The sequence below is a fragment of the Oncorhynchus mykiss genome, chromosome 1 (assembly GCF_057628025.1).
Source record: "Oncorhynchus mykiss isolate SJ-2025 chromosome 1, ASM5762802v1, whole genome shotgun sequence".
Taxonomy (NCBI): Eukaryota; Metazoa; Chordata; class Actinopteri; order Salmoniformes; family Salmonidae; genus Oncorhynchus; species Oncorhynchus mykiss.
In genome coordinates this window covers 17,480,073-17,493,618 of record NC_143022.1, presented here as the reverse complement: position 1 = coordinate 17,493,618, position 13,546 = coordinate 17,480,073, and the positions used below count along the sequence as shown (strand labels likewise).

General features: G+C 42.4%; 2 protein-coding genes across 4 annotated transcripts in view; both read left to right on the top strand.

Annotated features, from left to right (window-relative positions):
* The window catches only part of LOC110491485 (uncharacterized), a 446,987-nt gene extending 444,907 nt beyond the window's left edge, over positions 1–2,080 (top strand). The window contains exon 7 of the mRNA XM_090191231.1: positions 1,942–2,080. Within this exon, the coding sequence (XP_090047357.1) occupies positions 1,942–1,990 (49 nt within the window). The 3' untranslated portion in view covers positions 1,991–2,080. The remainder of the gene's footprint in view (positions 1–1,941) is intronic.
* Positions 2,081–7,044: 4,964 nt separating this feature from the next.
* LOC110490953 (paralemmin-1) overlaps positions 7,045–13,546 on the top strand; it is a 72,820-nt gene continuing 66,318 nt past the window's right edge. For 2 of the 3 annotated variants that reach the window (XM_036952535.2, XM_036952292.2), the window contains exon 1: positions 7,046–7,496. In XM_036952535.2, coding sequence (XP_036808430.1) covers positions 7,492–7,496 — 5 coding nt within the window. In that variant the 5' untranslated portion in view covers positions 7,046–7,491. Of the gene's footprint in view, positions 7,497–13,546 lie in introns of all 3 variants that reach the window. The other variant, XM_036952453.2, reaches the window with a different exon arrangement.

Genomic DNA, 13,546 nt, shown 5'->3' with positions numbered 1-13,546 from the left:
ATGGGACGCCTATCCCTAAATGAAGCCTATTTGACCTCGAACTGGCGCTCCGGTACCGCTTGTCATGCGGGAGCAGAGAGAACAGTCTATGACTAGGGTGGCTGGAGTATTTGACTATTTTTAAGGCCTTCCACTGACACCGCCTGATTTAGAGGTCTTGGATGGCAGGAAGCTTGGCCACAGTGATGTATGGGGCCGTACGTATTACCCTTTGTAGTGCCTTGCGGTCAGAGGCCGAGCAGTTGCCATATGAGGCAGTGATGCTCTCGATGGTGCAGCTGTAGAACCTTTTGAGGATCTGAGGACCCATGTCAAATCTTTTCAGTCTCCTAAGGGAGAATAGGCTTTGTCGTGCCCTCTTCACAACTGTCTTAGTGTGTTTGGACCATGAAAGTTTGTTGGTGATGTGGACTCCAAGGAACTTGAAGCTCTCAACCTGCTCCACTACAGCCCCGTCGATGAGAATGGGGGTGTGCTTGGTCCTCCTTTTCCTGTAGTTCACAATCATCTCCTTTGTCTTGATCACGTAGAGGGAGAGGTTGTTGTCCTGGAACAACACGGCCAGGTCTCTGACCTCCTCCCTATAGGCTGTCTCATCGTTGTTGGTGATCAGGCCTACTACCATTGTGTAATCGGCAAAATTGATGATGGTGTAGGAGTCGTGCCTGGCCATGCAGCCGTGAGTGAACAGTGAGTAAAGGAGGGGGCTGAGTATGCACCCCTGAGGGGCCCCAGTGTTGAGGATCAGTGTGGCGGATGTGTTGTTACCTACCCTTACCACTTGGGGGCGGCCCGTCAGGAAGTTCAGGATCCAGTTGAAGAGCCAGGTGTTTAGTCCCAGGGTCCCTAGCTTAGTGAGTTTTGAGGGCACTATGGTGTTGAACACTGAGCTGTGGTCAATGAATAGCATTCTCACATAGGTGTTCATTTTGTCCAGGTAGGAAAGGGCAGTGTTGAGTGCAATAGAGATTGCATCATCTGTGGATCTTTTGGGGCGTTATGCAAATTGGAGTGGGTCTAGGGTTTCTGGGATAATGGTGATGTGAGCCATGACCAGCCTTTCAAAGCACTTCATGGCTACAGATGTAAGTGCCACGGGTCGGTAGTCATTTAGGCAGGTTAACTTAGTGTTCTTGGGCATAGGGACTATGGTGGTTTGCTTGAAACATGTTGGTATTACAGACTCAGTCTGGGACATGTTGAAAATGTCAGTGAAGACACTTGCCAGTTGGAGTACATGTCCTGGTAATCCGTCTGGCCCTGCTGCCTTGTGAATGTTGACCTGTTTAAAGGTCTTACTAACATTGGCTACGGAGAGCGTGATCACACAGTCGTCTGGAACAGCTGATGCACTCATGCATGTTTCAGTGTTACTTGCCTCAAAGCGAGCATAGAAGTAATTTGTGTGTGTGCTCGTGTCACTGGGCAGCTAGCGGCTGTGCTTACCGTTGCCATGAGAAAAGGGCAACCGGTGGACAACAAACAAAACTGTAAATACCACCAATATTTACCTGTTTATTTATGTTCCCCTACTATTTGTTCTACAACTATTTGCACATTGCTAAAAAACTGTACAAACTGTAGCTGATAATATAACACTTGAAATGTCTTCATATTTTTTAAACCTTTGTCAGTGCAATGTTTACTGTTAATTTCTAATAGTTTTTTGTTGATGTTGTTTTGTGTGTTCTCACTTTTGATAATTGTTTATGTAATTTGCTTTGGCAAAGTAAAAACATGTTTCCCATGCAAATAAAGCCCTATTAAATTTAGAAGGGGGGGGGGGCATTATGCATCGTACTAGTCATCGCATAGAGACTTGATTCCCCCCTCAAGAATGCAACAATTGTCTGGGGTAATTAACTTTTGTCATGTACTGTCATGTTGTGTCTTGTTTCTGTCCATTCCTTTCACCCTGTCTCCCTCTGCTGGTCGTACTAGGTTACCGTTTCTGTCCCTCTTTCCCCCAGCTGTTCCTTGTCTTCTCTGACTACCTCATTCACCCCTTTTCCCACCTGTTCCCTTTTTCCCTCTGATTAGGTCCCTATATCTCTCTCTGTTTCTGCTCCTGTCTTTGTCGGATTCTTGTTTGTGTGTCTCATGCCTGAACCAGACTATCATCGTGTTTGCTGCAACCTTGTCCTGTCCTGTCGGAATCTACCTGTCCATCTGAGCCCACGTGTGTTCATCATTAAAGAAACTCTGTTTGTTAATTCGCTTTTGGGTCCTCATTCACGCACCTGACAACTTTAAGCTATCGTATAGGGGACTATTGTCTTGGTTCTATGATTTAGAGTGGACTAACATAACTATTCTGGTGGACACTGTTGGGTTAGATATGTTTTAGCGTTTTAAAGAAGAAAAAAACGACACATTAGCTATTCTCATCAAACCGTAGGAGATTACTTGTTATCTATCGCAAGACAATCTGATGCATCTGGACTGGTAGCTTATATGTTCTGAATCTGATGCAACTACGCTTGACACTAAATTATCAGCTCTTGTATTTTGTAGCCAACACAACACAGTGAACAGCCCATTGTGTTTGTTTGGTGTTTGATTCTCTGTATGGGCTGGCCCCAGCCGGCAGCCAGCCGGCAGCCAGCCGGCAGCAAGCCGGCAGCCAGCCAGACAGTGAACAGCCCATTGTGTTTGTTTGGTGTTTGATTCTCTGTATGGGCTGGCCCCAGGCCGGCAGCAAGCCGGCAGCCAGCCGGCAGCCAGCCGGCAGCCAGCCCGCAGCAAGCCCGCAGCAAGCCGGCAGCCAGCCAGCCAGCAGCCAGCCAGCAGCAAGCCAGTCAAGCCGCTTTTTGTCCCATCCTTTGATGGGATCATTGGTGGTGGTGGGGATAGATGCAGCATGCAGCAGGCAGTAGACAGTAGATATGGCTATACACACAGCAAAGAGCTGCATTACAGCAACAGATAAGGTTACTGGGGGAATGGAATCCATGTGATTGTTGATAGGTGTAAATATTTGGAAAAATTTAACTATAGGAACACTGCAGACTGAATAACAATGGCTATTCGTGCTTTACAACAGTGCTGGGTAAAAGTGATTTGATTTTATATAGTAAGGCTTTGGATGGTCTTTGAAGTCTTTTACCAATAACTAACTCTCTGACGTAATCCTTCAATTTGACACATTTTGACATTTTTCCCTCCAAAGCAAGTGCATTCTCCTATTTGTGTGTCATGCTTGGGTAAAAATCAATTGAAGTCTGTGTCTGTGCAAGTCTGCGCAGATGTTTCCACGGGAGTTGGGCTCTTACGCTAACTACAGGCAAAATGGTTTGATCAATATATTCACTGTGTATCCATTTTTTTTAACTAGGCAAGTCAGTTAAGAACAAATTATTATTTTACAATGACTGCCTTCCCCGGCCAAACCCTCCCCTAACCCGGACGACGCTGGGCCAATTGTGCGCCGCCCAATAGGCCAACCCTACTCCTGAAAAGCTACAGTATGCAGGCTTTTGTTCCATCCCTGCAGTAAAACACCTGATTCAGCAAATCAAGGCCCTAACGTGCAGCTAATTACTAGAAGTGGGTGATTTAGAGTTGGGGTGGAACAAAAATGTGCACACCATACAACTCTGCAGGAGACCCTGTTTAAGATTGTGCTACAAATCTCCAGTAGGTGGCGGTTTCATCCACTCAATGGAGTGTCTTGGTTGATTGATGGTCACTGCAACACAGTATTGCATTAGAGCCACGAGGAGAATCCAACCCTGTAGGAGCCTTTAATATGAGAACCAGTGTAACCTCATTGTGTGTTATGATGCACATCATGTCTGAAAATAATGAAGCTGAGTTAAACAAGTATTTATTTTACTTATTTCCAGGCCAATGAAATAAAGTGAATGATGCAGGTCATAATTGACCTAGAGTAAATCAATTGAATTGATTTAATTGTATCACAAGTTATCTTTTTTTGTTGAGTTTACACATATATATGTAAAACATACAATCATTTCTCATTAGCTGACTTTTAAGAGAATTTACGTAGAAATGTTGAATTACTAATATGACTTTAACATCATATTATCAACATTGATGAATCATTATTTCACCAATAATTTGAGATGCTTAATTTCGCCCCCTCCAAATATATTTGTATTGATGTTTGAAAGAGTGATAGTTCACTCAAAAACGATTAAACTATCAGTTAACAGTGAGCCAATGAACAAAATATTAAAATACCGTTTTTGAGTGCACTATCCCTTTCCACATGTAGGCCTATGACCTAAGTGACCTATTTATGCTACTGGACACACATAGTATGGCGTCCAGTTATCAATTCATCAATCACTGAAATCAGAGTCACAAGGTGTCACACCATAAACAATAGCACTGGTAGGCCGAAAGTGGGCGCTGGCTTAAGAGAGCAATGGTCATATTAAAGCGGCAATCAGAAGTTGAAACAATAACAAAGTGTCTTCCCTGCCCGTTTCAGTAAGAAGCTGAGGGACGGGGCAGGACAAATACAACCACTCTCAAATTCAAAGACAGAACTATGGATAATGCAAGGACTGACTATCCACGATATCAATGTGATAGTTTTAACCATGCTTTGAGGCTATATAGTGTTTGTTTACATTTACTTTGTTTACAAGCTTATATTTTGGGTTCTGATGGGGCATGACAGTTGTTATATTCTTCAAGAATCAATGGGTACAAAGCATGACATCTAAAGTCCAAAAATGGATTTAGCAACTGCAGATTGCCCCTTTAAGAGACTTTAGTTTCAATAATATATCATTGCAATGAAAGTAGTTGAAAGCCATCACACAAACCACTTAAACCCTTGCACCTGGCAGATCACCAGTGGTCCATGGAAGTTGATGGAACAACGTTTGGGAACCTCTTGTCTAACAACGTTTGGGAACCTCTTGTCTGGAGGTAACACTGTCTTTGTACAAAGTGTCGTCTGTTTTAACCCAGCAACAATTTGACTGTATTTATGGTTCCCCATGATTGTTAGCTTGGAGAGAGAAAAAAAATGTCAATGTCCTCTGAAGCGACTCATTTGCAAGTATGAAAATGATCATCTGTTTAACAGTGCAGGTTGACTAAGGCCTCGTGGTAATGTAGTTCTGGTTAATGCGGCAGGTAGTCTAGTGGTTAGAGCATTGGACTAGTAACTGAAAGGTTGCAAGATCGAATGCCCAAGCTGACAAGTTAAAAATCTGTCGTTCTGCCCCTGAACAAGTCAGTTAACCCACTGTTTCTAGGCCGTCATTGAAAATAATAATTTGTTCTTAACTGACTCAGAGGTAAAAAATATATATATATATAATGCACTATAAAATAAAACTTTATTTTTAAGTATATTTCACACTATGGGACAAAGTTTAAAAAATGAATAGCTCTCTCAATGATGGTACCATTCCTTACTTTGATGATAGGGCCTAGACAACTTTAAATGCTGTAGTGTAGGCTAACAGGTGAGTAGTCTAGGATACAGTGCATTCGGAAAGTATTCACACCCATCCCCTTTTCCACATTTTGTTAAATTACAGCCTTATTCTAGAGTGGATTAAATAAAACCTACTCCTCATCAATCTACACAGCAATAACCCACAATGACAAAGGGAAAACAGGTTTAGAAATGTTTTGCAAATGTATAAAAAATATATATATGTATGTATATATACCTTATTCACACAAGTATTCAGACCCTTTGATCATCCTTGAGATGTTTCTACAGCTTGATTGGAGTCCACCTGTGGTAAATTCAATTGATTGGACATGATTTGGAAAGGCACACACCTGTCTATATAAGGTCCCACATTTGACAGTGCATATCAGAGCAAAAACCAAGCCACGAGGTTGAAGGAACTGTCCATAGAGCTCCAAGACAGGATTGTGTCGAGGCACAGATTTAGGGAAGGGTACCAAAAATATTCTGCAGCATTGAAGGTCCCCAAGAACACAGTGGCCTCGATCATTCTTAAATGGAAGAAGTTTGGAACCACCAAGACTCTTCTTAGAGCTGGCCTCCCGGCCAAACTGAGCAATAGGGGGAGAAGGGCCTTGGTCAGGAAGGTGACCAAGAACCCGATGGTCACTCTGAAAGAGCTCCAGAGTGTCTCTGTGGAGTTGGGAGAACCTTCCAGTAGGACAACCATATCTGCAACACTCCACCAATCAGGCCTTTACGGTAGAGTCGCAGACGGAAGCCACTCCTCAGTAAAAGGAACATGACACCCCGATTTGGAGTTTGCTAAAAGGCACCTAAAGGAATCTCAGACCATGAGAAACAAGATTCTCTGGTCTGTTGAAACCAAGATTGAACTCTTGGGCCTGAATGCTAAGGGTCACGTCTGGAGGAAACCTGGCACCATCCCTATGGTGAATCATCGTGGTGGCATCATCATGCTGTGGGGATGTTTTTCAGCTGCAGGGACTGGGAGACTAGTCAAGATCGAGGAAAAGATGAAAGGAGCAAAGTACAGAGAGATCCTTGATGTAAACCTGTCCCAGAGCACTCAGGACCTCCGACTGGAGTGAAGGTTCGCCTTCCAACATGACAACGACCCTAAACACACAGCCAAGACAACGCCCCTGACTTGAACCCGATCGAACATCTCTGGAGAGACCTGAAAATAGCTGTGCAGCGACGCTCCCCATACAACCTGACAGAGCTTGAGAGGATCTACAGAGAAGAATGGGAGAAATTCCCCCAAATACAGGTGTGCCAAGCTTGTAGCATCATACCCAAGAAGACTCTAGGCTGTAATCGCTGCCAAGAGTGCTTCAACAAAGTACTGAGTAAAGGGTCTGAATACTTATGTAGATGTGACATTTCTAAAAACCAGTTTTTGCTTTGTCATTATGGGGTACTGTGTTGTAGATTGATGAGGGAAAAAGTCAAGGGGTCTAAACATTTCCGAATGCGCTGTACATCATAGGTTGCATAAGGTAGCCTATGTTTAACATTTTGTCATGTTTAACAGTTTTCATCTCCTAAATAAATTAATTGATGTGCGAGAAATAAAGTCGAGCTATATCGATTCTATGCCTACACAGTATTTTTTTTTTATCCATGTGGGGGCGTATCTCCTCACCTCAGTCGAGCGCGCTGCGAACAAACGATTCAACATTGCGGCGTATGAGCTCAAACGCGGAACAAAATACATCCTCATTAAACAGGGAATGGTGGGAGAAGCGTTGTGAAATGTATAGAAGTTATTGTGAACGCATTAACAAAGGCGAATAATTATTTGGGCCATTGATTTAAAGGGTTGTGTCTTGTGTGTTGCCAAATCTGCGGGACGCGCGCGTTGCTCCCCATCAAAGCCATCTACAGGGGAGGGACATAGCACATTTCTCGACTTCACCTCTCTGATTGAAGGGGAGGGGGTCCGTAGACCGAAATTGATGGTAGTGGGCTACTGAGAAAGACGAGCTACTCCTGTTGATAATAAAGGCAAAATACACATTTCAGTCGAATACAGCTGAGTTGGTGAAACGGGCCGGTGGTGAAACATGGAGTAAGTAGCCTTTTGACTTTAACTGCATGTATTGCATATGCTATTTTATGCACTCACGCACAGATAATTTCGGGCGTGCTCAATTTGAACGCTTTTCACCCTTTTTGTCACACCTGCAAAAGGAGGACAAATATGTACTCTAGCTAATTGCACTGTCGGCCTTTTTAGGGAGTGCACTGTGGGATTTATTTTTTGGAAACAGTGAAGAAAGGATGGTATTAGGCTGTGTGAATAGTTTGATTATAAATTCGAACATCAATAGGCAGACAAAATATAATAGAATGGTATTCACCATGACTGTTTTTATTTGTCGGCTTTTTTAAATAGCCTCCCTGTGTGCCTGTGCTTTGAAAGACATTTGACCTATATCTAGGCTAGGGCAAAGCCGCATGGTCAATCGGCAGTCCATGTAAGGGATATCATCTAGCAACAGCTGGGGAGTCAAGGGAAATACAACATTTGCCCTAAATAACCACTCTCGATAATATGTCCCAATGTGTAACTACCGTGGATTTGAATGGACAACCAAAAATACTGTGGGTAATTGTCTATCGATTTAGGCTCTGTGATGTTTGTATTTTTCGGGGATCAATATGGGAATGTGTAACACATGTTCCTGAATAATAGCCCGCTGTATATGGGGTTCCTGAATGTCATAGTGCTACGGAGTGCATGTCGCGCTTTATGGAAATAGCAGGGAGCGCTAGATTACCGTACCAGAGGGCCGTGCCTGCTCTAATTGTGTGAGCGGTGGGCGTGCATGTGTAGGAGCCAGGGCAAGCGTTCATTTTCTCCCGGGTGGGCGTGCATGTGTAGGAGCTAGGGCAGGCGTTCATTTTCTCCCGAAATGGGCTGTTCCAATATGGCTGAGAGCTGATGCGGTTGCTTTAGTGTAGGCTACTTAGACAGATGTTCTAGGAAACATGACTGGTGTTTTATCCCTATGTCATTATGGCTGACTACTTATCAGTGACATACAAAAGATAAAAGGATACATGGAAGTACAATAGGATCCCATGGCCATGAGAATGTTACATTGTTGCAGGCCTAGGAAGCCACAAATATTACAGTGTTACAATGACTTTGTTTGAATGGTGCACATTTGCCATAGCCTACATTGCTTCAATCTGACTCCAGCTAGGAAAACCCCTTCATTTAACCTGACATAAGCAACATCCTCAAGAACACTAGTTTATACCACCAATTTTGAACATCAAATATGTGATGATTAAACACAGTAGGTGCATTGTCATATTGATAAATATTGTGTCTTCCTTCCACATTTAGTGTAATTAGGAGGTTCCAGGAGGTTTAGGTTCAGTGTTCAGAATAGTGAAGGTGCCATCAGTACACAGTAGGGTACAGGTGTGTGATTTGAAGTTCAAATAATGCAGTAGGCTCCGATTTGAGTAAAGCTGTGTTATAAGAGAATATAGTGCAACACACACATGCCAGACAGAGCGCATGTTTGATATCCATAAGACTTTGATGGAGCCATTGACTTGAGGAACAGCTGTGGAAAACACGTAGCAAGAAAATCTTGAATGCATTTGAGTAGATTTTTTGTCTTTTAATTACTTATTTCCAATTATTCGACATCTGGTCAATATTTTGTTTACCAGACCATTGATAGGCGTACAAATCTGAACACCACAAATCCTTCGTAATTTCCCTCCCAAGTTGGCTGCTGACAAAGACAGATACACAGAGATACAGAGTGGTATTCTGGCCATTTCTCAGACACTGCTAATGGCCATTCGATATGGGCTGGACCTATCACCATCGGGATTCCATGGAGCAACTGTTTGGAGAGCAGAGGCGGAGATAGTCCTCTCATTTCATCCAGCCTCTGCTTCTGCCTCAGCCTTCAACCTCTCCCTCTCTCACATAACAGTCATTAAGTCTGATCTGCTCCCTGCCATCTCTCTAATCCTCCTTCTTCATCCTCCCCTTGCTCTAGTCTCTGCATGGGTCATCCTTCACATTTCTCAACAACCATTGGGTATATATTTCAATCTTAATAACCTGATTAGATACAGTATAGTACAACTCTTACCGTATTATACAATAAATATTCCAGCAGTCTTGAAAGAAGTTATCTCATCCCAGTCAGCCCATGAGGGTGATTCTCAAGCCAGCCAGTGGTGTCCCAGTCCCCCTCTGTCATTCGTCAGTCACAGTGACACACATTCAACATAGCCTTTGGGGCAGACCAGACCTCATGCAGTGGAGGGGAGTGTGGCACTGTGGTGTGGGTCTTGTTGTTGAGGGTTAGCGCACAGACAAGTGCCACTGGTGGTGACCATGACACTTCAGGGCCGTTTGAACTGACTTCAAAGAGTGGTATTTAGCCTTAGTGTCTTTATAGATACAGTGGCAAGAAAAAGTATGTGAACCTTTTGGAATTACCTGGATTTCTGCATAAATTGGTCATCGAATTTGATCTGATCTTCATCTAAGTCACAACAATAGACAAACACAGTGTGCTTAAACTAATAACACGCAAATTATTATATATATTGAATACATAATTTAAACATTCAGTGTAGGTTGGGAAAAGTATGTGAACCCCTAGGCTAATGACTTCTCCAAAAGGTAATTGGAGTCAGGAGTCAGCTAACCTGGAGTCCAATCAATGAGACGAGATTGGATATGTTGGTTAAAGTTGCCTTGCCCTATAAAAAAACACTCACAAAATTTGAGCTTGAGCTTATTCACAAGCAGCATTGCCTGATGTGAATCCTGCCTCAAACAAATGAGATCTCAGAAGACCTAAGATTAAGAATTTTTTACTTGCACAAAGCCGTTGAAGGCTTACAAAAGTATCTCTAAAAGCCTTGATGTTCATCAGTCCACGGTAACAATGCAGAATGCTCAATGAGGTTAAGAAGGATCCTAAAGTGTTAGATAAAGACTTCCAGAAATCTCCGGAACATGCTAACATCTCTGTTGACGAGTCTACGATACGTAAAACACTAATCAAGAATGGTGTTAATGGGAGGACACCATGGAAGTAGTCACTGCTGTCCAAAATAACCATTGATGCATGTCTGAAGTTTGCAAAAGTGCACCTGGATGTTCCACAGTGCTACTGGCAAAATATTCTGGGACAGATGAAACTACAGTTGAGTTTTTGGAAGGAACACACAACACTATGTGTGGAGAAAAAAAGGCACAGCACACCAACATCAAAACCTCATCCCAACTGTAAAGTTTGGTGGAGGGAGCATCATGGTTTGGGGCTGCTTTGCTGCCTCAGGGCCTGGACAGCTTGCTATCATCGACGGAAAAATACATTCCCAAGTTTATCAAGACATTTTGTAGGAGAATGTTAGTCTATCTGTCTGCCAATTGAAGTTCAACAGAAGTTGGGTGATGCAACAGGACAATGACCCAAAACACAGAAGGTAACAACAGAATGGCTTCAACAGAAGAAAATATGCCTTCTGGAGTGGCCCAGTCAGAGTCCTGACCTCAACCCGATTGAGATGCTGTGGTATGACCTCAAGAGAGCAGTTCACACCAGACATCCCAAGAATATTGCTGAACTGAAACAGTTTTGTGAAGAGGAATGGTCCAAAATTTCTTCAGACCGCTATGCAGGTCTGATCCGCAACTACAGAAGACGTTTGGTTGAGGTTATTGCTGCCAAAGGAGTGTCAACCAGTTATTAAATCCATACTTTTCCCACTCTGCACTGTGAATGTTTACACGGTGTGTTCAGTAAAGACATGAAAACACATCATTGTTTGTGTGTTATTAGTTTATGTAGACTGTGTTTGTCTGTTGTTGTGACCTAGATGAAGATCAGATCAAATTTTATGACCAATTTATGCAGAAATCGGGGTATTTCTAAAGGGTTCACATACTTTTTCTTGCCACTGTACATAGCCGATAGCATATCTGATACTTATATAGATGATAGATATATAGCTGTAATATATGCGTAGTAGCCTATACTAAAAAGCCTTTATTCTTTTCATGTTGTGTTTTAACACATATAGTGGTAAATATGTTTCAATGTACTGTGCTACTCGCCTGGCTACCCAAATTCCTTGCTCCAGCCAAATGCTACGTCATGCCCACGGACGTCAGTTTCTTTTCCACAATGAGTCAGGATCTGAGTACCTTCCTAACGATTTCTAAAATGGTAACACATTCAAACAGTTGTGATTGGTCCTAGAAACGGATGGTTTGGGCCAGAGCCAGAACACACGTGGGCAAAGCAGCGTTTTAAATATTCATCATTGGGTTTGATACTCTGATTGGTTAGAGATGATCCAATTGCTTATGAATGTTTTGTGCAACACCCCTTATTTTGATGTCACCACAAATGACTTCAACGATGGCAGTTTCAGACTGAAGTATGTAATGGACAAAGAGCAGCGGAATAATTCAGTTTGAGTCATCAGGCAATTGTGCAACTGCCACTCTGTACTTTTGCCTTCACTGGTTTTACACTGGTGACAACTCCAAGGGTTCGGGAATAGGACAAGATCGAGGAGTATAGATTGATTATGTGTTGCTGTTCCCAGCACAGCAACTAGTCCCCCCGGATTCTTTTTTCGCAGGGACGGTCTCCATAGAAACAACGGGCGGCATTCCTCTGTCAGCCAGACAGTTGTGTTAGTCCTTTTAATTAATAACAGCTTTACAGAATTAGCACAACAAAAATATATTAATCTCAGCGTAGTACTTTATGTGGCCGACTGCTCTGGAGAAAGGTTTGGCCTCTAAAAACAGAGATAGGCTATGACTACAAACAAGGCTTTGATATATTTATATAATTTATATCTACACTCAATTATTCAACGAAAGTCCAGTTATTGGTTGTTTCATGTTTGTCTCCACCATAAAGGCCATCATCCAGCGTTTAAAGGGGTGGCTCTGTTTTTTTTCATGACTTAAAAAAGCTGAACCATCCCTTTAAGAGCTTTGTTTTACTCTAGTTTACACAAACATTATACTCAATAACAGTATGACAATAATGGGATTTACTTTCATGTTTGGTGCATAAGCAAAAATATCTCACGTTCAAGCCTTTGTCTGAAATATTGAATTGATCCATTTGACTTTGAGATCTTTGAGACCACACTTTCATGACTTCCAGCCAAGCCACAAGTGCTATGATCTTGAATTGTTTGAACAGTATCTTTCTCGCACCACCACTGTGTGTCATAACATAACTGGAGAATATTTACAGAGCAGGACATCTATTGGTACTTGTGCAGGCAAGGTAACATTGCTTCTTAGCGGCTCATACCCCCCTGAATGATGACTAGATAGTGGGCCGTGCCCCCTGTAAGGACTCAGCACTGGACTTAAGTGGTAGATACATAGTTTCTATTCATTTTCTCATCGCACGGTCAACTGAGCAGACTAAAATATATAATGTTACTTCTAGATTTGTGCCCTTGTTGTTGCTATATCTGTCCATTTAGTATCTACTGTATCATACATGTTAGAATATTACATTTTTGTAATATCATGAAACATGGGATGATGTGTTTATATTTTTGGTCAGTATAAATTAACATTTTAGTCATTTAGCAGACGCTCCTTTACAGAGTGACTTACAGGAGCAATATTCATTCACATGACATTGCCACATCCTGAACATAGAGAGCCCTTTGTTCTCTATGGTGTTGTAGGTCAGGGCATGACTAGGGGGTGTTCTAGTCGATGCATTTCTATGTTGGTGCTCTTAGTATGGTTCCCTATTAGAGGCAGCTGATATTCGTTGTCTCTAATTGGGGATCATACTTAAGGTGTCCCTGTTCCCACCTGCATTTGTGGGATATTGTTTTGTTGAGTGCTGATGTGTGCGCTGTTACTTCACGGTCGTTGTTTGTTTGTATATTGTTTTGTTTAAATTTCACTAATAAAAGATGTGGAAGTCGAATCACGCTGCGCCTTGGTCCGTCTATCATAACAACCGTGACAGACATTCATATGCATTGTCATACTCGGAGGGCTGTTTCCGACAATACAGTGGTGGTTTTCTTTGTGTTTTTCACTCATGTATGTGGTGGGAATTGACTTATTTTAGA